This window comes from Anabas testudineus, chromosome 7, assembly GCF_900324465.2.
Source record: "Anabas testudineus chromosome 7, fAnaTes1.2, whole genome shotgun sequence".
Taxonomy (NCBI): domain Eukaryota; kingdom Metazoa; phylum Chordata; class Actinopteri; order Anabantiformes; family Anabantidae; genus Anabas; species Anabas testudineus.
This window is the reverse complement of record NC_046616.1, coordinates 16232630-16259265: the sequence shown is the minus strand read 5'-3', so window position 1 is coordinate 16259265 and position 26636 is coordinate 16232630. Positions and strand designations below refer to the sequence as shown.

The 26636-nt window shown below is 40.5% G+C and overlaps 1 protein-coding gene across 1 annotated transcript in view; it reads right to left on the bottom strand.

Annotated features, from left to right (window-relative positions):
* Positions 1 to 25463, bottom strand: part of LOC113166758 (metabotropic glutamate receptor 7-like) — a 30423-nt gene extending 4960 nt beyond the window's left edge. Inside the window, exons 1-8 of the mRNA XM_026366902.1 lie at positions 25405 to 25463; positions 24465 to 24681; positions 18962 to 19097; positions 18296 to 18450; positions 16354 to 16491; positions 14293 to 14493; positions 9078 to 9217; positions 4364 to 5299 (exon numbers count right to left, since the gene is read on the bottom strand). Of these exons, the coding sequence (XP_026222687.1) occupies positions 4364 to 5299; positions 9078 to 9217; positions 14293 to 14493; positions 16354 to 16491; positions 18296 to 18450; positions 18962 to 19097; positions 24465 to 24576 (1818 nt within the window). The 5' untranslated portion in view covers positions 24577 to 24681; positions 25405 to 25463. The remainder of the gene's footprint in view (positions 1 to 4363; positions 5300 to 9077; positions 9218 to 14292; positions 14494 to 16353; positions 16492 to 18295; positions 18451 to 18961; positions 19098 to 24464; positions 24682 to 25404) is intronic.
* Between the last annotated feature and the right edge of the window lie 1173 nt (positions 25464 to 26636).

The window sequence follows — 26636 nt, the reverse complement described above, 5'->3', positions numbered from 1 at the left end:
TCTTAAATGCTTCCTCCACGACATTCCTTATCAGAGGTTACATAAGACCACTCGCATTGTCAAATAGTAATTGCCAGCTTATATAACTCGGATCACACTACGAGTTACGTTAACACGCATCTTATATACTGACTTCATTAAAAGGTAGTGATTTCTCTGAGAGCTAGTGAAGTCAGTAATTCAGTAGACATGCAAGAGCCTCTTCTTTCATGTGAGGGTCTTGGAGGAGAATCGCTGAATCACTTCAAGAGGGGGCAACATTGTTTCAAGAGCAGATCACCAAAGACTCCTAATCTACTGCACTTGAAAGCATCGGATGTCACTTATATGCTGCTTTCCAGTCAGCCACTGGTAATGTGGTTTGGGAGAGGATACAATTGTAAACACATTAGCTACTACAGTGTATCTGCAGAGCAGTGAAATGCTCACTGATTCAGCGAGAGCTAGAAATGTCGACATTTGCATACAGTTTTTCTTTGTAAATAGCACGACTAATGGTAATTTCTTTCATACAAGATAGACTCATTCACATGCCAGTCATGCCTTTGTCTTCACCGATCATTCTGATGCCTGATACGATCAACATGCCAATACACTCAGCTGCTTCTTTCTCTCTCCATCCCCTCCTGTTTCTCTGTGGAGCAGCATCAGAGGCAGCGATCTGGCTGGTGCACCATGCATTAATAACTGTATGAATATCACAATGCTCTCCCTGCACTCTGCTCTGTGTGACTCTGAGGTGTGTGTGTGTGTGGGTGGGGGGTGGGGGGATGTTATGCTTCCCTTAAGTGACTAAGCTGTGTATTTGCAGCCTTTGTGATTAGATACTGGGGCAACCGATCAAAGCATTGCAAAGAATACACATGGCATCAAATATAATCTCTGGAGAATCTCCACCCCGTGCTGTGTGTTTTCATGTTTGGTAGTTGGTAACCTCTCTGGTATCCATAGCAACACTACAGAGTTTGATGCGAGCTACTAAACACGATTGGAATAAGCTCTTAATGAGATTCTGATACCTTAGACGCTGCAATGTTGACCCTATCAGAACTGATTTATTGACCATGCAGGAGAGTTGATTCCGGTGCGGGCGCACAATAAGCATTAGGTCCCATGCTCATCTCACACGAGCAGAAACACACACACACAAAGAAAAGCATGTGTAGGTATGTAGGCTTTCACTCCACACATGCGCACACGAATAAACACACCAAACTAAATCCTTTTCTTACTGCGTTTAATCAGGGAGACAGGGTTTTTCATTGGGCCTCGCTATGAGCTTGACCCAATTTCGCAGGCCCTCTCACCCACCACTCGAATGTTTAGCTTGTCACAGAACATTCATAATTAATTCATGTTACTTTAGCATAAATAAATACATGAAGTAATTTTCACAACTGCTTAGCAACTCCCTATTTATAGCTGCAGTAATGATTTATTAACATCCTCATCAGGAATCAAACTGTTGCTTTTAAATTTTACATGTCATTGACAAGCCTTCCATTTAGACAAAAAGCTGTTGAGCGTAGTTCTCATAATCACATCCACCAGGGATATATTTAGTGCAAACACAATTTAGTTGGGTATGGTTGAGTACTATAAATGCACACAGTGATAAGGACTCGATTCAGTAAGTCACAATTAGGAGGCTCTCTGTCCCGTTAAGAGAAAGCCTTTAATAATGGATCCTGGGGATTTGCAGGCTCCTCTCAACTACCTGGATGTCTCTTGTTATTTTAGGTGGCCTACTTTCTAGCCCGGCTCATGTCACGAATAACTCTATCTGGCTTTGTTCTGCAAAGCCCTACTGCATACCAGAGATGCCACTTTCTTTGTGGATGGTCATGTCTGTGGGAGAACAGACAATTAATAATCAAAACAATCAGAGAAAAAGACACTGACGATATTTGTGCTATGTTCATTGCTCTAATAATAGCTCCATATTTATCAGAGTAGGAAGTCCAGTCTGGCCTAACTTTGGCCAATATTTAGGAGAGCTCTAGAGATCCAAATTCATTTCTGATGAAAATAATTAGTAATTTCTCTGGTGCAGAAGAGAGTAAACAACCGTTTCTGCACTAACATGATAAACGTTGATCGCTCAGTTCAAACTGTTGCATCTTGATGTTTAACATCTATTTTTTGACATGGAAAACTGCAACCTTTGTGTATTGCCATTACACTTGACCAGCTGAAGTGTGCAATCTGCTCATGCACAGAGCAACTGGTGGGCACCGTAATTTCACATATTATTTTCAAAAGACTTTCAATCTCCTCAATATGGGCCAGTTCCAACTCTTGTCGCGTGCTATTGTTTGCAAAGAGACAAGAGGATTAGAAAGTACTATTTTGATTTTACCTGCTGTAAAACTGGAACGGGAATATTTAGTTTCATGTTTCGTTAGTCACTGCTAATGATTCTTGGCAGCACGGTCTGTCTTCAAGAGGTTCATGTGGGTACAGGAGACATCTTACAATTGCCTAAGTGGCTTTCAAAGGTCCAACGCATAAGTTTTCATGACATTCAGTTCTATTTTAAGGATGACTGAACCCTGTGGGTGTTTTACTAGAAAGTTTCTGTGCCTCAGGGAAAATGTTTTATTATGTGATGATCATACTCTTCTGAACTGTAACAACCCTTGTTTTGTGGTTAAACATGTAGCTGAATAAGAGAGTTCCTGTGTACAGTGACAGCATCCCTTCATCTATGTGCTACAGTTCTTCCTCCACTTGTTGGCACGTTTCTTTGTTGTCTGATTGTTTAAACTCTGTTTGGAGTGACTCGCAGGTCTGGAGTTTGTTTCAAAAGTCAGACGATCTCACATTTGAGGACAGCTCAATTTGGATGCTGGTGACAATCATAGTCATTAAGTTGAGAGCGTTGACTAGTTGAGTGAGCACATGCAGGTGCACAGGAGGCAGCAGCATGCTCTGTGATCTTTTGTTACAGTTTTCGCATGGCTTCCCTCAACATGAGTTTGAACGGGGGTGGGAAGGGCGGGGGGAGGAGCAGTCACAGGTGTGGAAAATAAGGGCATCTAAATGGTGCTGAGCTAAAGAAATTCCACTCAGTGCAGTCACAACTTCTGCTGCAACACAATAAAACAAAACAACACGAACTTGTTTTTGGATTATTACCGGTAGTTGGCATCATCTTATCTCAGTGTTCTCATACATCTTTGATACCGGACAAGATGGAGTGGAAACAATAGGGCAAGATGCTTGTAAAGAGCATCAAGTTCATCTTTCACATACAGATCTACACACATGCACTCACAGAATCCTTCATCAATAATAATCCATCAAACCTCATGAAAATGCCATTTTCACTAGCAGTGACCAGAGAACAAGTAGAAATACACCCACAAAGACACTAAGACGGGAGGAGGTGTGAGGAAAGAGTTAACTGCATAAAGGGAAAGATAAACACATTATTGCCTCGCTGCTCGCCATGTGTAACATAATGAACTCCTAATCGCTGCTGAGGGTGTAATTCATCTATGAAATCTGCAGCAAATTGAGATGAGGCAAATCAGTTTCTGATCCATCTCGTGCTGTAGCTTAGCAGGAAGGCTATTGAACGGTGTGCTTCTCAAAAGGTTAGGAGTAACCCTTTCCCGTCGGCATCGATATTCCGTGTGTGGAAAACTTTCCACCAGCGCTGCGTCTTGCACACACGGCCTGCCAAGCAGCATGAGGAGCTCATGAGTCTAGCAGATGAATGCATCTGTATTCTGCCGAGTGCTGCCCAGATAAGCAATGACTAGCACAGAAGGTCAAAATGTCATATTCTCAATCAACTCCAGTAGCAGCCAGTGTCAAATGCTTTGTTGAGTAGAGCACGGCCGTCAAGAGATGGAATGTGTTGAATCAAACTTCTATTTACCCCCCATTTCTCCAAACCTTCCTCCTCCTCCAGCTCCTCATCCTCCACCTCCTTCACCTGCTTGTCTCCCTCCCCAGAATAAGGCATTATAGTATATGTGAAACCTTAAGCTTGAGAGCTATGATAATGGCATCTGGAGCTGTCGGCACCCCCACACCACTGCTCAGGCATTTCAGGATTCTGGTACTTCACATCAACTGTTTCTGTCTGCGGTGTTCCTTGTGTGGGTTTCCAGTCACATTGGAGCCATGTGAATAGGAAATCAAAACAAAATTAACCCCTAACTTATACAGCCACTACTGTAAATGTGCGTGTGTCCTCCTGATTTTTTTCTGTGTTTCGGCAAACCTGCATGTGCTCATGTGTTTGGACAAGATAAAAACGGAGCCGATGAAAGGAAAGGGAAATTTGTCAGAGGAGGGAGGGAGACAGACAAAGACAAAGGTGGTGACAAAGAGAGAGAAAGAAATGACTCACCTTCTCTGCTGACTGGGCTGTGCCAAAGAAAATCGGGATGAAGGCCAGCCACACTATGCAAGTGGTGTACATAGTGAAGCCAATGGGCTTGGCTTCATTGAAGTCTTCTGGTACATCCCTTGTCTTGATGGCATAGATAGTGCAGGTTACCATTAACAAGATGCTGTAGCCCAATGAGCAGATTATCTGTAGGTCTGTGATGTCACACTTCAGCACACCACGGGCCAGCATGGGGTTAATGGTTTTCTGCTCATCATAGTCGACGATGGTGTTTGGCGGGTCCACGGCGAACCACACGAGCACGCCCAACAGCTGCACGCAGATCAGACTGGAAGTGATGGCGATCTGGGAGGTGGGACTGATGAAACGCGGGGCTGTGACCGTCTGCTTGCCCTGCTCAAAGATCCGATAAATACGGTTGGTCTTGGTCAGCAGTGCAGCATAGCTGATGCACATGCCCAAGCCTAGGAAGATCCTCCTGAAGGCACACACAGCTACGTCAGGTTTGGCGATCATGAGGAACGTGATGATATAACACAGAAAGATCCCGGTTAGCAGCACATAGCTCAGCTCTCGGCCCGAAGCCCTCACAATGGGTGTGTCATTGTAGCGTATGAAGGTTGCCATGACAAAGATGGTGGCAATGATACCAAGCATGGCCAAGAACACAGGGATTATTGCCCATGGAGAGTGCCACTCCAGCTTCACTATGGGGATTGGCTGACAGGCGGTTCTGTTGGAGTTGGGCCTCATGTTGTAGGCACACAGTCTGCAGGACGTCTCGTCATACTGGTACTGGTAGCCATCACAAAGCTCACAGTGCCAGCAGCACGGCATGCCCTTTACCTTCTTCTTCCTCTCTCCAGTTTTGCAGGGCAGACTGCACACAGAGATCGGTACCTCCTGCTCACCATCTGGCCACTGGAGGTCCTCCAGCTGTGAGAGAGGTTATAAAGCACAAGACAAAGGTTAGCAAGAGACAGATAATCAGGTAGCACTACAGATGAGACACCATGTGGAACGTGAAAAACACCTGACATTTTTTGCACAGCATAACCTTCATTAACAATTTATTAAGCCACTCATGAATATTGTGAAGTACAATACAAACACTTTACTTCAGTTGAAAAAAAATAAAACTATTAACTTAATACAGTACAGACTTCTTACCAATTTCTGCAAGGGATTGCCTTTTCTAATACTTGAAAGTAATTGAAATCACCATGGCAACAGAGCTTACCTTTGTTCAGTGAAATAAAAATAAAGAAATGTGAAATGCAAAAGACATTATGTTTTAATACAAGAGCCAGTGAGGTATGAAATATGTGATGAGAAGGAAAGAGAATGGGATTTGGTATTGCAAAATGCCTTTTTCATACTTTGCAGCGCTATTTCTATATATGATCTTGTCATCAAAATGAAAAGTGTAGTATACAGATGCTCCGAAGAACTATCTGAAACTCCAATCCAAAAAAGACCCTGAGGTGTTTGATGATTTAAGCTCAAACTATTGTTTCGACATACAAGTCAGCCTCAAATGAATAACGCATAGACCTCTTCTAGGACGTTAGAAAAGCCCTCATAAAACTCTGAGCTCGACTTTTGATTTATTATGAAAGTGTACTGATCCGTAGCTTTTAAAGCACCAGAAGATTAAAGATGCACTAGCGTGGTTCTACAGCAATATATGGTATCAGCTGTGTTATCAAAATAAATTATGTCTGTGTTCAACAAGCATCAATACATGGAAATCAGTTTGATGTGTTCTTACAACCATTAAACAACTGCTCTGATATCACAGATTTAAAAGGTGCTTTGAGAGAATTATTCTCAAAGTGAGCGTTAAAATCGGAGCAGCACAGCAGAACAATACAAAAAATTATTAGGAATTTGAGAGATTTTCATTGGGTGCATTACGCTTTGATGTGAAGTGAGTTTAATGACAGTTTAACATTACTGGAAAATGGATTATCTTTCTTGTTTCTTGTCAACAACACTGTCATATCTGTTCATTGAATAAGAAGCTTGGCCATAACCAAAAGGAAACAAACAACCTGGCTCTGTCCAAAGGTTGTAAAGTCCCCACACCAGCACCTTTTAAAACCCACTGATTAACATGGTCACTTAAAAAAAGGCACACACTGACCAGTAAAACAACTGAATTATCATGGATTATAAATCTAAGGCAAGAGAGTGGCATTGATAATCTCATATAAATGTCAGCATTAGTGGGATGGAGGGAAGGGAAGAGAGTATATAGTATAGTATATAGTATATTTCACGACATGTCTGACTTTTCCTTAAGGGCCTGCACCATTTTTTTGTGGCGTGAAGTGAAATTTAAAACAATGTGAGCGCACATCAAAGCACGGAAATACTCCAAGACAAACCGCCGTCTTACTACCGTTTACCTGTCATTATACTTACAAGTCCCACTTTAACACAAACATCAGCACACGAAAAACTCCAGTCGGTAAAAATATGATCACATACAGCATGCTCAAGCTCAAGGACACAAATAGCATCACATCCCCCAAAATGTGGCAACCGCCAATAATTGCTGAGACACACACACAAACACATATTCACTGTGTGTGTTTGAGTGTGTTTGCATTATGTGTACCTATATGACAAATGTGTTGTTTCTGTGGTGTCTGAGTAGATTATCATCTGCCATTTATCTGGGGGCATGAAGGTGCCATTTATTATGTGGACAATGAATGGCGCTCTGTAGAAAATCTCCTGATTTCACACAGTGTGGAAACAGTAATGAGACCAACAGCTCTGTTGTCATGGAGACCAGAAGCAAGATTTTTTGACACCTTGGACTTGGACGGCTGCTGTAGTTTTCATTTGGGTTTTTTCTATAGTTGTTAATTTTACAGTTAATTTGAGCTTTTGTCAGCTGGAACGGCATTGCATTGAACGCCGGTATTGATAGTCATGGAGTGTATCAGGATGATCATTTCAGGGTAATCTTTAAATTAGATTTCTCTTATATGTTACTGAACAAAGTAATGCCTGCTGCACTGGAATATAATTGCACTGTAACAGCATTTGGTTTGTAATCACATCAAAACAGAATGAATCCACAAATATCCAGCAACAGACGTTGTTCCACCTGTGCTATCAAATCCATTCGGTTGAGTTTAATTCTTGTGATCCACAGAGTCATTATGCAAATGGTAACTCATCTGTATGTAAATGTCAAGTTTTTATTTATTTATAAAAATCTAAACGTAACCGTAATCTCTGGTACATAAAAATACATTGAAATTTCTCCTCAGGTTTCATTCTATCATAAGGTTTGCCCAATTGCAAAACATGTTTTCAGAGCCTTGAAATTATACATAACTCATCAGGATCTTTACCGTCCACATAAATCTCACATAAATCCCAGCACCTTCCACTAATAAAAAAAAAAAAAAAAAGAAAGAAACAACATGGCAACCACATTGAGTTCTGCACCTATACTAGTTTTTTTTTTCTGTAGGTGAATTTAAGTTATTTAAAGCTATTAAGAAATAAACCTGTCCTATCCCTGTTGTTATGCTAGGGGATCTTTTACATATGCCACAAAAATCCAAATAGCTTACATTTATTTTTTTATCCAGATTAAAATCCTTCTATTTCCATGAAAGTACCCAGGTCTGTGATTTCTCATGCGGTCTTGATTGTACCCTAAATTCCCTTAGATAGAAAATGATCGTTTACTTAGAGTTTTATCATATACTATAAAAGATGCAGGACAGCTGATGAGCACCAGAAATAACATTTAGGTGTCAGTTTCTAACAACATCAACGTCTTCAGCAGCTCTGCTATTGAAGACTGAATATGCACGGACTGACACTCGGGTTAGAAACATGTTCTTCCTCTTCCTCCCACTCTCATTCGCTGTCACTCCTCCAACATACAAAGTAGGAGAGTGATCTCCGACTACAGAGAACGCGATAACCTCACTGTATGCTTCCTTTCTACATTTCAGGTCTTTTTTAATATTGAACTCTCAAATCAAGCCTCTTCTGGTGTTTTAGTCCTGCTCTAACATCATTTCACAGGTAGAAACATATCAAACCTTTTTTAATACAATCCAAAATTTGACAGACTAAAATTCCTTTTTATCCCTGCTCACATACAGATTTGAAAATATTCTGTTGGTTTAATTGCCCATTTGTTCGCTTCTCTTTAAAGCAGCAGTTGGGACATTTGATAACCTTCAAGATAACAATGTTTCAAGAACAAAATATAAACACTTGTCTTATTAAATTAATTATAACAGTATCAGTAGTTTTATGTAGCAATTAATTAGGAACATGTTTGTACATTAGTAAGCATCTCATCAACTGAAGTCTGTGTGCAAATGTTTCTCCATTGTTGGGGGAAAACAATAAATTCTATTAGAATAATTGAATTTTTATCTGCTGGTTAAAGAGTAACACTTGCTTTTACTTGCTAAATTGCACAACAGATTTATTTTCTGCACCTAAAATAGAAAGTAAAACATATCTGCACCTGAGCTCTGTCTCTGTATTTGAGATGCAAATTATGTGCAACCCCTTTGTCACATAAGAGATTTCAATTTCAGAAAACACAAAAAGTCTTCACGCTAGTAAATTGTTTGCATACTTGAGTCTTGATATGCTGTTTAGATACAAGCAAACAAATAACATGTGAAATGGTGTCCGTGTTTCCAGCATAAGTAAACTGTCATACCCTAAGCTGGAGGCTCTCCACCCACTGTCCAACCACCTTGTACTCTGCGGTGGAGGAGTTGGTCATCTGGAACTGGAACAGGTCGTAGCGTCCTGGAGCATCACCGTTCTTGTTGAACACAACAGAGGTTCCAGCACTGCCTGTACAGAGAAAATGCGGCAAAAAGGAAAGCTGTAAGGTTTGGGTGTGACAGGGTACAGCACCTCTTCTAATGAGAGAAAAAACACAAACCTTTTAACCCCTTGCTTCTTGTGTGGAGCGGTGGCACAACATAAACCACAGAGTGTGTGAGTCTGTTCCTTCCTTTTAAAACCTCCAAACAACATGACCTATATCTTAAACCTTTGTGATAATCACATACAGAATAGGGAGCTCCCTACTGGCCAATGTAACACTTCACCTGCTTCCTTTGAATCACCGTGGCTGCCATCACAATGGCACAATATATTTTTTCACACAAAAAACATGCTGAGATACGTGGACTCTCAGCCGTGCCCTAATATTACAAAATTGACTGTGGTTTGAAATGAGTGCCCCTCTCCTCAGGTCAAAAGTAATGCAATCACACAGTGGACAACAACAGGAGATGCAGGGAGGATGAACAGGTCAGGCCAAATCACAATACAGTCTCCATCTGCTCTCAGTGTGCAGCAGGCTGTCTCAAGGAGAGCCCTGAGGATTTGGGTAATTAGCTTAGAGAGGACTGTGCACCCCTAAAACACTATGCATAAGAAAAACAGTTTTTAAAGTGTATTTGTGCAAGCTCTCGAGCTTGTCAGGCGTGTGTGCACATCACTCAATTATTTGAGCCTCCTGACTGCAGAGTGTGTGTAAGGTAGTGTGTAGTGTGTTAATGCATATGCCACTCAACCTAAAATCTCCCTTGCAGAAGTGAATCCTGTATGGAGTTAATAGGGAAAAAACGATTGTACTTGTACTTTATTTTATACATGAGGTCTGCATTGTTGATGAGGTCATTTTTACAATCCTGCAAAGCTGGGAGACAATGAAGTGCTGCAAACTGCTGCATTTTACATATCTTTTCACCTTGACACTGCATACAGTAGTCCGTGAGCACGAATGGAGATACCATTTTTGAAATGGGACGGGGGGAGTCTGATGACACTTGGCATGGGAATTAATGTACTTTAATAGCTCTGGCTATAAAAAGTGGAATAGGACCAGGAGCATATGTCCACTTTTGGGAACATGTTGTCTTTTGTATCCAGAACAGAGCTTGTGGCTTTTGGATGGAGGGCCCTGCACCCTTTCCTTAGTTTTCAACCAGAAGGGAATTTCATCTCCCTCCAGCTTTTTGTCCAAGGACATTTGTCATTGAATGGTCTACAAAAGTTTCAGGCCACAAGACTCTTGTAAAACAAGAAAGGCAGCGGTAGCAAGAGAAAAAAGCCCATTTCATACATAATAAAAGGCTATTTTAATAAAATACTGTGGACAAGCATCCCAACTTTTCCTTTTTGACTTTGTGACACTATTGTGCATTACAAAATGTCAGGTTATAAGTTAAGACTTTAAGTAGCTATTTCCATGTTGATTTCCAGAGCCACAGATCCCTCACTATCTGCTGTTATGCAAAGCGATAGTGCATATATTCCACATTAACAATATGGAAATCGCACCACTGAAGTCATTTGACCTGCCAGTGTTTCTGTTCAGCAGTAGAACAGTAATTCTCTTGTACCCATGCGGCGGCATAGAAAATAAAGCGGGTGTTCAGACTGAATTCAAGTGTACTTGTGAAGCTCACAGTGAAAACTCTCTTAATATGAAAACCAAACTGGAACTTGGTGGGTGGCCGTCACCACCCCTGTCACTTCTGCCTCCACCAAACAGACAGTGCACTTGTTGACACGCCGTACAAATATGTTGACAAGGTATTGACTTCTGTGAGCAAAAGCTGTGATAGGGGTTACCATTCTTACACCGCACACCGGCAAAAAATTAATAAATAAATAAATAATAATAATAATAATAAAAAAAAAATACAGCTTACATAAACACACAGAGTCATTCAGTAAAGCGACATGAGTGATTGGGCACTTGGCTCTCTCCAGCGTTAGAGCAAATAATTAAGTGGTGTTTCTGTGTGTGCAGATAAAAAGGCATTAGAAATTCCTGTCTATTTTCTATTGGCTGCTATTTTCAAGGGAACAAAATGGTCTGGGTAGACTTTTTAGTTATAGCACTGTCTAAGATGAAAGATTTATGCATTTGCATGTGGCTCTGAACTAAGACATGACAAAAGTGCACTGTTGCCGTGCTGTGCCGAGCAGTGTGGGTGGACTGGGGATCCACTGCTGTGTTTCTCTCGCATCATTATTCCCTCTTTTTTTTTTTTTTTTTTCTCTGCCTCTCACTCTTCAGCTCTGTGACTCCGGCGCAGTGGGGAGATCAACAAAGGAGGCTTACACTCCTTTGCTCTCAAACACACATTAGCAGTGCCACATACACAGGATAATGTGCGTGGTTCCAGTCTAAATGCAATAAGAGGCAGTGAGATATGCCTGACGGAGCCACAACAGAACAATCTTCGCTGGCCAGTAAAAAGGTTTGAGAATACAGTAGTCAGACAGGAAGCGGCAGAGGAGATGCAGAAGGTAGAGATCTTATTTTTGGCTCGGGTGAAATGAACCTCGTTCTCTGTCAGAGCAACTGAGGTAAATGTTTTTTGGAAGCTGAACAGTCAGCACAAGCCCAGATGGTTATTGAGATTGGGCAGCAGCTTCTCAATCCTATGGATGAATCTGCATTTAGTTAAGGTCCCCTCTAAGTTTTCTCTCTGCTCAGGCAATTGCTTATATTCTGTGTCTATAATACCACCTTAAAATCTGAGGGCTTCTCGCCTGTTGGATCCTTGCACTGCTGCCATAGCGACAGTATTAGAGAAAGGCAGACAGCCTTTTAGCCTTAGTTCGCTAACAGAAGTTTGTTTTTTTAGACGTCTTTTTATATAAACAACAACAACAACAACAACAAAGATTATTTACCCTGTTCGACGTGATTATTATGTGACTTATCACTTGTCACTTACACTGAATTAGTATCAACTAAAACTGAAATATACCAAATCGGAACATAAACTTTTAATGAGCCAATATAACTTTAGAGCATGTTGTAAAAAATTGCATTACTGTTTGTTTTTTTACTGTCAACAAATCCCAAGAAAAAACAGCAAAGACTTCATGATACCCACAAGTACCGTCTATATCGCCAAGGTTTATAGTATCTTATTACTTGTAGTGTACAAAAACTACATTAAAGCACATCGTTGAGCCACACCATTGCACTAGATGCTGCTTTGTTATGATCAACATAGGCACTGCAGTTTATTTTGAGTCAGTCCCATATACACTGTTGTGCTGCTATGTATTAATGTGCACCCAAAAATAGTCACTAACAAGTGCACTTTTACTCCTGTGCAAGTAACATTTGCTAAAAACTACAGAACCCTGTTCTAGCAGATATCCTTGGCCTATTTGGAAAAAATAATGTATATATTTGAGACCCATTTGTAAATGGGTCTCAAATTTATCACAAAAGATGCAGTTTTACAGCTCATTGTACTTCAAAAACTGATCGGTTTACGCAAAACAACCCACCTGATCCCTGATGCCAGTAATTTACTCCTGTTGAATTAGCAGTGTAGCTATAGATTGTCTGTGTCGACGTCTCATTTATTAATTTCACCACACTTGATAGCAATTTTTAGTCACTGGAAATGTGTAACCTTTATTAGACAGCAGTTTGTATAATGTGTGACATTTTATGTTTAATGAAACACAGCACTTATTTAACCAAAAATAAACAATTAAAAATTAGGATATTTAAATTAATGATACTGTAAGTTCAGAACAGTTATCTGTAAATATATATACAGGCACACGTTTCCCATTCGCTCCATCAATCCTCACTTATAGTTTAATACATAAAAATGAAGTATCACTTTAATACTTAAGTAAAGAAGAAGGCCAGTTTTATGAAAAGATTACATTGATTCCTTTTTTCAGACAGCCAAATCGTATCTAGAACATTTTTTGAAGGCACTGTGTACTTCAAAAGAGCCTCTAATGATCACTGGCTGACATACATGCAGTGTATTTGTAACGACAAAGTTGCCCTTGTTTTAAACTCATCTCTCTCATTTTGCTCTCTTCCCCCACTCACTCCTGAATTTCAGAGCAGTTGTCATTAATAGCTATTTGCCATTGACGGTTTAATAACATCACTTTCTGTACAGGAATAAATAATGTAGAGGTTCAAGTACGGCCAGACCCACAGTATATCATAGTGGGTCAAAACATTCCACACATCCAGGTGAGGTTGTTACGCTTTGAACTATGAATGAAATTTAATGTAAATTTAAATTGTAGCCAGCCCACAAGCAGCTGCATATGACACAGAAAACAGAGGAGGTGGTACACAATATGCTCTAAATTATATTTTATCGTGACACTGCAGATTGATGTGGACAAACATCAGCACTAAAATACTCAGAAAACACCGAACAAAGTGGGAGTTAGACGAATCATTTGACATTTTAAAAATGCTTACTCGCTTTCTTGCATAGTTGTGAAGACTGATGCCGCAGACGCAGCCTAAATCACTTGTTCTTCTACTCAAGCACACACTCCTCAGACTGAAGCCTTTCAGGGTCAGCTAAATACTGAGTTTGATTCCAGCGTCAACGCCCGCAGCTTTAATTAGATGAGGACTTAATGAGAAGATTGACACCACTCTCGGATTAAGGTAAATATTTAGTTGATGCCAGAAGATGATAAGCTTAGCATAAATACTAGAATCAGGCTTCCAATTTTTAGAAGTCACCTTTGTACTAATTTAACAAACAAGATGTAATATGTTAATTAAGATGCTTTAGCATCCATCTTTGCATGTGGATGATTGCAAGAAAGCGATTCTTTCTAGCACTCATCTAATATACACTATACTCTATTATCCTGTATCTCTACATAAGAGCTTGAAACATAGTGGTCAAGATGGATTTCATGCTGTTCACTAAAATACAACGACAAAGTGTAGCGGTGGTGATGAGTAGCCAGCAATCTAATTTTAACCTGCTCACTTTATTTAGAATAATGAGTGAAATGTCCTCTGAAACTAAAGTAGATAATAAACATCGTTTTGTTTTCTTTATCCACACATCCTGGAAGCATCTGTGCCATAATATGTCACTCACCGTTAAAGCTTGTGTTTCGTATGTACTTCAGCAGTGTCTTTCCCTCTGCAGACTCCATTTGTGGACAAACGCCAGGATGATCAGGACACAAGTCCCTCTGCATGTTGTGCAGAGCGTGGGCCATGGCGTACACCGCGTCAATCACAAACTGCACCTTCCCTTCCTGCTCATACTTGGAGTCGATCCCAATGCGCTCCTGGCCTGAGGGAAGAAAACGAAAAAGGACGACTAACAGTCAAACGCACCGTGAGCCATTAGACGTTACAGTCTCTCAGCAGTCCCTATCATCTCCAGCTTCTTTTTCAGTCCCCCCTTCACCATTTGCTGCTAGGTGGTTCGGTTTTGATTTTGAGGGAATTACACCTCAAGGAACAATGTGGCACAGGAAATAAGAAGACACATTTAATTCCCGAGTGGAAAATATCAAGCTGAGCTGTGAGGCTAAGTGTTTGTGACAAATACATCAGACTCACATTGAATTACTGTGGTGTATTACAAAGTAATAGGCTGCTAAGAATCGACCTCATTTGTTCCCTGTACAAGGTGATGAACATCACTATGAACTTTAGGAACATAGTCTGCTACGGTGGCTTCCTTCTCTTTTATATCTTCCTCCCTGTGCACTGCCCTTTCAATAGAGGCTGCTGGAAAGGTTTTCCCTCATGGTGCTGATACACTGCTTGAATACATAATGTACAACAACCTCTGCTGGATTTTAGTGTTTGTTACAAACCGAATGAGCTATTTTATACCCCTGGTAGGAGAAAGCTGCATTTCACAGAGTGAATGAAAATTATAACAACACAAATGCTACTGTCACTGTTAATAATCATCATCATCATCATCATGATAATCATCACTATTATCATCATAATTATAATATTGAAGTTCCCAGTTAACAAAAGAAAGAGAATAACAAATACCAAAAGACAGATTTATCCTCAGTGATAGCTGCTCATAGTTCACCTTGAGAGCTCAGTAGAGGGGCAAGTGATGTTAATAGGACACATATAAGAATGTAGGAGCCTGACATAAACGGAAGGTGGTCAAAAGCAATCTGTGCTGACAGTTCAGCCCATTTCTCAGAACTGAACCTACATATCAGCCCACACACACATAACCTTTTTTGCTTTTCAGAGCCCTGCATTTGGTGCTCTGCGGACAGTCTCTGAATACAAAACATTAACATTCATAAATATCAGCTTGGCATGAGGTATAAAAAAACAACAAACTCTGTAGCCATTTTCACTGGAATTGAAATAAATAAATCAAAGACGTGCAGTCATTTTACAGAAGGTTGGTGTTCACTAAGTGGATGAGCATCTTCTGTCTTTGACGTGTGATAAAAGACGCCGGAGGAGATTATAAAAGAAACAAAATCCTCCGGCAAACAGTAATTTGTGTTAAACTGCCTTTACTGTCACCACATATGCAAGTAAGATTAATACATCATCCCACATCACAGGCATCATCCATGTAGATAATAAATGCAGTGCAATGCCTGTCACACCACTGACAGGCAGAGTTTAGGTAATACGAGCATGCGTCAATGTTAGCAACAATAACAGCAACGCTATCATTAATGGTACCAAAAAACAGTTAATAAACCAGAATAAGGACATGAATGGTGTTTACTTAGCTTTCTGTCATTCCCCCCCTCGTAAATAAAGTGTGCTCTCTGCAGTTAGTACGCATGCCACAACTGTGCTGAGCTGTCAAGGTGACTGTGTTAAGGGGGAGTAGAGGGAATATGCGATTCAACAGTTACAGGACATTGGCCACAGGAGCAGACTGTAACTGTAGTATGACTAAGAAACATGGTGCATTATTATTCTAATAATAAACTCTGCCTGTCCTGCACCCGCTGGGTAGAAACACCTGGTGTTAGACATTCAGGCTGCTCTGCAGACAAGAGGGGGTTGAATTAAAACAGAGGCAGTCGAGTATCTGTAGCTTCTAATGTGAGCAAAAGGTCAAGATCACATCAACGTGGCATAGGAAGGTGAAATTACACGTCATCGTTTAATCTTCCCAATCTCTTGGTGTCAGAGCTCGTTTTACCTGTGCATTTTCGGCTGGTATCTTCCTTCTTGGATGCACTGAGGAGCCTGCAGTCAAAGTTTTCCTCCCAAAACTCAGCAAACCACACATTCCTGCGATTGTTCTCGAGGGTGAGTGCAGTAAAGTATTCATCAAACCCTGGCAATAGAGGAAAGAGGAGAATGGCTAAGTTCCGGACCAATTATGAGTCCACTGAAACCTGGAGGAAATGAAGTGAGACTTGTGCAGCAGTGTGGTAGTGGCAGTGGTGTGGTGCTGGCTGCTAGGTGTGCTACTTCATCAAAATTTGACCATGGCGATTTCTCTTCCTCTCGAGCCCCATGGAACTTTAATAATTTCTTTCATCTAGGAAATTACATTAATTAAAAAACAGGATGCATAATAAATAACACACAGATTGTAAGTGGTGCCACAGCTTGGAGCCTCAGGCTGGGAGGTCCTTTAGGTGCTGGACAGTTTTTTTTTTTTTTAGTATGTAAAATCCATTACAAGAGGGGTGGACTGAAGGCATGATGTAGAGTATGACACTCATTTCAAATGGGCTTAGGTGCCCGTGTGAAGCAGTAGCTTGAGGAGAGATAACTTGCTGCACCAAAGGAAAAGGAAGCCTGTGTGCTGAATTTTGCTCTCTTTGTTTGTGCAACTTTACCATCCAATGTGGGTCAAGGATAAAACTGTGCTGCTTACTTTTGGTTTCTGTCTTTTTTGTCTTTTCAAAAGACCATCAGTGGTGCATGGTGGATTAATAATATTCTCACTGCCTCCAGTATGTACATTTGTCCTCGATCTCGCCTAATTAGGCTCAAGACTTTCAACTTTCCACAGTTGTAATGATGAGTGTATGTTAAGATTGTGACAATGGACAGAACTTAAAATAGATGCTGAGGTTTTTCTATGTCTGTGGTGAATTGTCACATGTCCTGGTAGATGCAGCAGTATAATGTCCTCCTTTAATTCCTTTTTTGTTTGTGGGTGGATGTTTTTAAGCTGTTTTAGAAAGATTTTTTTTAGTTAAATAACCAAAATGGTTAAACTTATCAAAAAGGTATCCGTTACAAATGTGTTGACATTCAGTGTCATTCAAGTATCCGTTTTATCCAAAGCTGATTTCAGTCTGGTCATGCACACTGCACAGCCAACTGCAAGGTCATATGTGTTCTCTGAGGATTGTCTTTCTGAGCAATGTAGGAAATTGTCGACTGAGGTAGAAATGTCTGAGACACATGAAAATACATCATCTCACAATGTCTCGAATGCAGTGAGCATCATAGATTTAGGTATTTAACAGTTTTCTAGGATGTAAATTTGTTTTAGGCTGTTCGTTTATTTGCATGAATACATTTGTATAAGCTTGTTTGAGGTCATCAATAACACATGGACATGGTAAATAATTTGAAATGTTATCGGCAAGTGCAAAACTAATTTGTTTGTTTCACTTTTCATTTTAGTTTTATATTTGGTTTGACTCTCACTGCCACCAAATGGCAGACACAGACAGTTAATGGCTAGCTAGTGAAGATAGTCCAGCATTTGTCAGCTACAGAGGCTGATATTTCTCTCAGGAGCTGGTAGCGACTAAAAATATATAATAATATAATCTAAAATATGTCAGGAGATCGGAACCATTACTGAAGTTGCTCTGTGTCTGTAGCAGCTGTTGATTTGTTCACTAAATTAGCTTTTTAGATGGTAGTCTTGTGTTAAATGCTTGTTCTGATGGCAGCAAGTGGCTAAAAGCAATTATTCCAATTGTTTACACACAGATTTTCCCTTATTGTATGGAAACTAATTTGGTCTCCAAATAATTACTCAAACACTTTGACAAAAAGAAGAAAAAAAAAATCAAACAATGAAAGGCAATTAGTTTCAACAAAACAGCACAGCAGATCACAACAGAACACAGTGTGAGTCTCTGTATGTACCAGCACCGGTGTGTGCATACCTTTAATGGAGGAGCGCTTGGGTAGTACAGTGACTGCTCCCTCTGCTACATCCTCGAGCTGTTGGATCGGGCTGCTCTTGGCCCCCCAGCTGTCAGATCCAATCCACAGGAAATGGCCCACCTGATTGGCCCTCTTGGTGGCACCGAGAACTCCCCTGAAAGGACATCCGTGTGAGAGCACAAGAGGTGCGTGCAATCTAATGTCTATCACACAAATGCACAGCTGCCTCTACAGATAGAAAGGAGGGGAACTATATATTTATGATTTTTATATGTGATTAATACGTAACAAAGGGAGTCACCGAGCTCCATGTCTCTCACTCATCTCCTCTTTTCTGTTACATTTCAATAGCACATGCAGAATTTACAGAAAGTCAGTGTTTGATTCGGTGTTTCTTTACATAAACATTTCCCGTGGGGCACTGTAAATAAAACAATATCTCTGTTACTTTGTTGTGATCTGTATCCCCACTTTTCCTGCGAGGCAACGTTTGTGTTTGTATTGTTGGAGGTGTATTTGTGTAGCAGACATCCTGTACGCATGGTAAATCTATGCCTGTAGCCTGCCTTCAGGAGCTCCTGCTCAGACATTAAAGACTTCAATGTGGCAAGTCATCAGCGTGCCTGAGCGACGTGGATGAAGCCAGAATGCGCCGCGCTCCTCACCGTATGTCTTCTTCACTGGCGAAGATGATTACTGCCCGTGAGTGCTGTGTTTCCAACAGCTGTTGAATGACTTTGTCATAATCCTCCACCTTGGGGTTGTGGGGAATTTTCAAAGACTGGGCAATGCAGATTCCACCTTTTTAATGAGAGAGAAGTAAGAAATTGTAAGGCCTCTGGGACGATCCCATCCATTCACTCACTCCCTCACACACACACATACACACACACACTCAAAAAGCCTGAGGTCACAATATCTGCTTGTTCTTCCTATAGAAATCTCACCATCTGGAAACGGAAAACACATCCTAACACAATAGTGAGATTTTGATGATGTTGTCATGCTTGCTGTAGAGTCTAAATGACTTATACAGTATACACTTACATTTTGGCAATGCTCAGGAAACCACAGCAGCGTGCAATATAACACTCAAACTGCGCCTTCAGACCAAGCACCAGCACCATTTCACGGGGTGAATGAGTTATAAACATATCTGCTACAACAAATCCAATAATCCACACCAACAGGGACATAGCACTACAGATTTCATATTATGGATTTGTGAAAATCCAGCAGCCTGCTATTGACTTTTAATTTAAAGTCATTATCAAACATCTCTTGTTGGCTGCTGAACCAATCAGATAGCACAGTCAGCAATAACAAACAAAGAGGATATTAATACTGACAATAAATCATTCTCAGACAGGTCAGCAATAATGAGCTTGTACAGGATGAAGGATAGTGATTGCTACTGTGTGTTGCTAAATAGTTGGTAGATTCTGTATTTGGCACAGCATATTATCACAATTGGCTTTTAGCAGTTTGCTAGATACTGTTGTCTTAAGAGTTATATCAACAGCTCATTATCAGCAGAATCATATATTTCGGGAAAAAATAGAATGAGTTTTGCTCCGCTGTGGTAATTACAGGTGCGAAGGACAAGCTAACCTTTGAAGTACTTAAGATAAACAGATAATACGAGCACCTGTGCAAGAGAACATCCTAGCTGCTGTGGGCCTAGACTGAGGCAACAGCAAAGCTCTACCCAAACCAATTAAAAAATTCTCCCACTAAAGCATTTTAATAGACTACCCAATAACCTTTCAGTTTGAGTTTTCCTGAGTAGACAGAGAAATGGAAGGAATCTCCTAATTGCCAGTCTCCTCTGGCTCATTACTTTGATATAAACAGCTTTTAGCTGGCAGATCACACATCACCAGTCACGGTTTACTGTGGCATTTCTAAAAGCAGAAGATAGCAAAATGACAACTGCTGAACCTCCTCCTAAGTACCCATTTTTCTAGGAGCAGCAGGCAGAATTAGAGTTACTCCTTGATGCAAGAAAATATTCTGTAGCTGCTGAAAAGGCCTCTGGGACAGCTGCTGTTATCCTCCCTAAGTGGACTAAACATAAAAATGGAGATCCTGCCAATGGCCTAGCTGTTGCTTAAGGGTGTGTGGTATCCTGTTAAAGTGTAACATGCTTGGTGTCATTTGTGCAGAACAGCCAGTGTTGTAGGTCTCCACAGGGCAACACTAAAGCTCCCTTTCAGTTCATTTCAGCCAGAAAGCTTACGGCATATAACTGCACTTCCAGGTTTTTTGTTTTAGGAACATCGAGCACAGTGGAACGTCTGATTCTGGTTTATTATCTGGGCTTTTTTTCTTTTTTCGTTTTGGGGGTCAGTGTGTCTGCAGATTGATATCACACATACACACACACACACACACACACACACACACACACACACACACACACACACACACACACACACACACACACACACACACACATTTTAGAAAGGAAGAAAAGAAGAAAATCTCATAATATGCTGAGGTCTCATGAAAATGCATTAACTCCATTATTACAAAAAAAAAAAAAAACCTGCAGGCTTGTGTGAAGAGTTATAATGGTCTAACAGTCTTGAACAGAGACATATTATAGGTCACAACAGTCAATAATACAGACAGAGACCACAGGAGCCACTGATGATGATAAGAAGCATTTGGAGCTGGTCCCATTTTCAGCGAGAGAGAGAGAGAGAGAGAGAGAGAGCACCACAGCTGAACGAGCTGTGGGCTTAAGACTGCAGACTGGTGGTTGTGCAGCGATGGCTAAATTATTGAATGCCTGCAGAATACCTCATCTGTCAGTCAGATGGTCATTCAGTCAGTTAGTAGAGAGGGCGAGCATGATGGAAAGGCAAGTGTTGTATCTGTACTTCCACAGCGATGTGTTGTGGGTCGGACAGCCTTCACCTGTCACTGGAAGGCGTTGTGCGGACTTGAAAGAGTCCTCGACTCAAACTGCGGGTTTAAAGAAGAGCTGTGTGTGTGTCTCGGCTGGAGATGCGTGATGTCAGACAGATAAATGGCAGGCTCAGGGAGAAGAGAGTGTATTCCTTATCCAAGAAACAGGATTGTGTAGTATTACGGTCCTCTCCAGCTGTCACTTACAGTCAGTGAGGAGATTGGGAATGACATATGTTTTTCTATATTATTTTAAACACTCAAGATAATAAAATTTCTTCTTACAATAGAAGCTTGTGACATGGAAATGTTTAGTTGCACCTTTTTCATTCACCCGTGATCCCACAAAATAAAATCAAAACTATATACACCATGAACCTCTGTTCCACAGTTGATTAATATATCAATGTAGCTTAATGGTCATGATAGCTGAATTCATCAGGCTCTTGGAAGTCCTCCTCTTATCTGTCTGAGTGCCATAGGTCATGCACTGCATTAACTGCTTCAATTATTCATCGTCAATGCCCTGGGTTCTCAAAATGCACTCCAGGGCGAGGAATCCAGCTTCACCATTTTGCTTAGTGACACACAAATCCCTTTAAATTAGAGGTTCTTGATGGATTCAACCCCCCCCCCCCCCCAAACCGCCTACTCAACACCCTCCAAACCCAAACCTCCAGGGGATCCATAATGCTGCAATTATATTTATCACTCTGACAGTCAAAAGGAAGATCTGCTCCCTCCAGTCTCCCCAGCTGAACACGTGGCAGCACATCAAAATGAGCTGACATGCAGCTGACATTCGTATTCTACATCTGTGTGCCCTTCCATCTCCTGTGTGCCTTTCCACAGACGGTCAGGGACTTGGCGATGTCAGAGGGTCATGCAGAAATAACATGGTCCATTTTACACTGTTTGCAAATGCATCGGACTCTCTAGTCCTTTTCTACTGCTAAATATGAGAGCAATGTATTTTCTCTTCACAGCCTGATATCAGACTAGATCTAAGAACACTTTGTGTTGGCAACTTGCTGCAATCAATTCCACAGTGATACTTTGTGGGAGGTTTTCCTCAAATGCAAGTCTTTTGACCAAATGGGAAAACTGAACTCCATCGCGCTGGCCCGAGTCCAGACAGACACAGAAAAATACAAACAAGATTTATCTCTGCCAGCTTCACCTGCAGCCAGAATGAAGGTGCACGGTGGAACAGTGCCTAAACAGAGAGAGAGAAAGCAAAGCAAAAAAACATAGAAAGAAAGAAAGGAATAGAAAAAAACAAAAGGAATCAATACAGGCTGACCATCACTCCAGTCTCAGCTTGGGGTAATGGGCAGCCATATTGCATTAGTCCGCTAGATGGTTCTCCTTGAAGTGGTGAAGTGATAGTCCTGCTAATGCATCTGACATTTCACTGCAACCAAACAGGACAGCCACAAACAGCAGTCTCAAAGCCTCATGGATCAACTTGCAGGGATACTGCAACAACATCCATCCAGTAATGTTGTTGTTGCTGTTGTTGTGCAGTTTGGCAGCTAAAAATGATAACACATTTACAGCTTTTTCCAGATATTCGCTCTCTGTATTCACGTAGATGTTTGCTTCTTATTTAATTCAAGCCATTCCAGTCGGTTCTGGTGCAGAGCCGCTGCCTTTGAATAAATCCTATGAATGTAAAGTTAAGTTACATAATAAGTTACATAATTAATGTGTTTATTAAAGATAAGATGCCTTGGGTACTTGAAGCTTTTCTTTAGAGGAAGTAATTCCCATTTGTATATGAATACAACATATTGCAAAGTGACTGCAGCTCAGTAACAACAGGATGAATTAACAACAATGGCTTATAATTTCATATTTCTCGGGTTGCTGTTCGGGAGCCATCATTTCAATGTGTTTACTGCTGCTTGCAAAACGAGAGAAAAGGGAAAGTTTAGTGGAAAATGTATCTGAGAAAACCAGCTAGACAAAACTGTGTTTATCTCCAGACATAACATGAATTGAAACTTCCAAAATGAAGCTTAAATCACGACTTTTCCTTGTTCGCTCTCACACGCTCTCTGTCGATGCAAATTACGCAGCCACAAACAGCTTCTTAAGGCTTTAATGAGAGAGAGCACAACGGACATGAATGCAAACAAATAAAATATTCATGCATGCTGGACATGCGATTGGTGCCTGTGGGATATCATTAGCTTTCCTCATTTTAGAGGTTCCCGCACATTAGTCTGTTAGAAGAGATAGAAATCACTCCCTGCAGATTCACAGGAAATGGGCTGTGATTCATAGAGGTGGAGGTGAGAAGCCGCAAAATACTTGGAGCTATTGTGAGTTGCGTGGATGTGCTGTCATGGATCCTGGAGGGTAATTTTTTCACCCCAAGGAAACAGTCCTCTTAAAGTGTTTCCCAAAGATGGAAAGTGATAGATGTAATGAACACAAAACTATTTTGCATTAAAATCCTTCTTGCAATCATCCAACATGGCACTAAAACGCTGTCATTGTCCTGACCTTGCAGAAATCTAACAAATCTAACACAAGCCTGAAAGAGTATCATTGCTATTATTATCATTAAGGTTACTTTACAGGACCTAAAAAGACAGATTCTAATAGCTTCTAGACCACTTACTAGTTTGGCTCCTTCTGTTTAATCACACATGTTACTAAAAGAACTTTTTTTTATTTGTGAAATAAAACCTACGTAGAAAGAAAAGGCACCGGAGTGGTTTGAAATGACTGACCATCATTACCATCCTTGGGAGCTCTCACTGACAGGGATGAAAAAAATAAATAAAGGTTGAGCAAACCAGAAAAGGCAGAGTACAACATAAGTCGTTGCCAGACTGTTCTCTCTCTCTCTCTTCCCTGTTGGCCTAAAAGAACATAATATTAGAACAAACAATTCCACTTCAATTTGCATGTAGCAAAAACCTAAGATGGTTACATTTAAAAAGCACATTGACACAGGTAAAGGCCATGCTCATTATTGTAATGTGCCATCTTCCCTGCAGGCTTTTTTGTTGTCTACATTTCCACTAACACACCACAATTCACTGAGGAGCTGAAGGAGAAGCTGCCAAGCACATCAAAAATTAATCCACACAGAACACGTTTTTATCATGAAATGGATGTGCAAAATGGAGCTTTCACAGGGTGAAAAGTGCAAGTACATGTCCACACAGTCTTAAACAATATTTAAAAAAAAATCATTTGAAACGATTTTGCATTGTGCCCATCACTGACCCCGTTCCGTACCTGCTTCTTTGGAGAGTTGGGTGAAGGCCTCCACTCCTTTCTCTCCATAGCTGCCCTCTGAGGCAATGGTGGAAACGTAAGTCCAGCCCAGGGCTCGGATAATGTCCACCATGGCCTGGGCCTGGAATGAGTCTGGAGGAACCACCCGCGAGAAAAAGTCATAGCGCCTGTCATCACTCAACTCCGGAGCTGTTGACGCATAGCTGATCTGCGGGATCTTGAAGAAAAGTTGTGGGGTTGGAGAGAGAGAGGGAACGGTTACTCATGTGTTGGTGCTATTCTGGTGCAACATCATAGGTGGTTGCCATAGTGACTGTTCTGCCAAATCATATTTTTGAACAGCCGTGACTGAAATCACTCCTTATTTACTACACAATGCACTGTAATTACTGTCTGTCCTTTCTATGAATGTCTAATGTGAAATGTATTCAAGATATCTTCATCAGTTTTTGTGAGGAATAAATGAACAAAAGAAATAACTTGATTATTTTTTTTGTTAATTAGCTTCACAGGTGCTGGTAGGCAGATTTTTTTTTAACTATAAAGATTAAGACTTTTTGCTTCACCTTGTTTTCAGCCTTTGTGCTAAGCTAAGCTAACTTGCTGCTGGCTTTAAATTGAATTTGAATGTACAGATACTCAGCAGGAGTGTGAATGTGCATACTTTCCAAAATATCAATGATGTATTAATTAACATGTTTCACTTCAGATTTCAACTTGCCAACATTTCCATACTGGCATAATTTTAATGTGTGTGGGCATGCTGGATAATTTTAAGCTTTAATTTAGGTAAGCAACTTTCAAATGCAGGGTTATGGAAGTGAGACTTCTCATTTGCAAAACAAAACCCAGTCATCACGAGACACAACATAAATAGGCATATATTATATGCAATATAAATTGGAATATATTTATGTGGCAACTTATAGATGGATTTTACCCAAGTAAGTAATCAATCAAAGCAGGGGCTGCACACAACTCTCTTCTTCAGACGCTCACTGTCGCTCAAACAGAAGAAAATCGCTCGTTAAACAAATAAGCTTCACATTTTTCATATATTTTACATCAGCCTATATGGGGTCTGTTACCCAGACAACGCGCTCTGAGGTCATTTTCTTCTCTTATCATATCGGTGAAGACTCTTTGCATTAACCATGTCTTAGCAGCACAGCTTCATAGCACTCTCTTACATTTCTAACGTGTAACATCTAGTAGGTTTGCAGCATGAAATATGACCAAGGTGTCTGAATCCTTCAAGCACAGTTTAACGTTTTCTTCAGCCAAGACTTGGATTTATAATATGAACCAGTTATTTTTTTTTCTGAATCTATCAAGAGGTTTTTGTTTTTCAGTAATAGTAAGTAGACATTTTTTTTTTGGTTAATTGAACTTAATTATCACTGTCATTTAACAACTGACATATGCTGTCTACTGAAGATGAACATGGACATACAATACCTCAGTGTACCTCATAAGGTTATACAACTGACCATACCAATTTAGGTCTTTCAAAAGATGCAAGTTCGTCACTTTTACTAATGTTCATAAAACCTCTTAATAGTATGCAGGTGTTCTTTTTAGCCATGTGCAGATTTGCAAAAGGAACCTTCTTGCATACCAAAATTATAGACTAATTTCATCCATCCTTATCGTAAGGTTCATCTTCTGCTGAGATTACCAACATGCTCCAGGGATGGTAATGTTGATCTGTCGGTTGGTCTGTGTGACAGTAGGCCCAAGCTAAAACAACAATCATTGATAACCATACCTGTACCGTACATGTAATCTCATGGTTCGCATTTCAATGAGTCTTCACTTTCCCTGCCTTAACAATGTCACCAAGAGGTTCATGTTTATAGTTTTAAGTTAAATATGAGTGGATAAATTGCAGTACGTTCTCCTCAGGATGAACTGTAATCACATTTTGATCCTTTATCTTTTCTTTTAGCATCATCAGTTCACAACATTTTTTGAACCTCAGCATGTTAGCACAAACATTTCACTTTGTTCAAACAGACCATGAAGTGAACCATATAGGAGGCATGGTTATTTAGTCAATGGAAAGGTGTGATTACATGCAGATTTACTAAGCATCGTGTGAACTGCCGCCATGTCTGCAGAATGTTTTAACCGTAGCTAAAACAGTATTCATGAACTTGTTTCATAAACTTT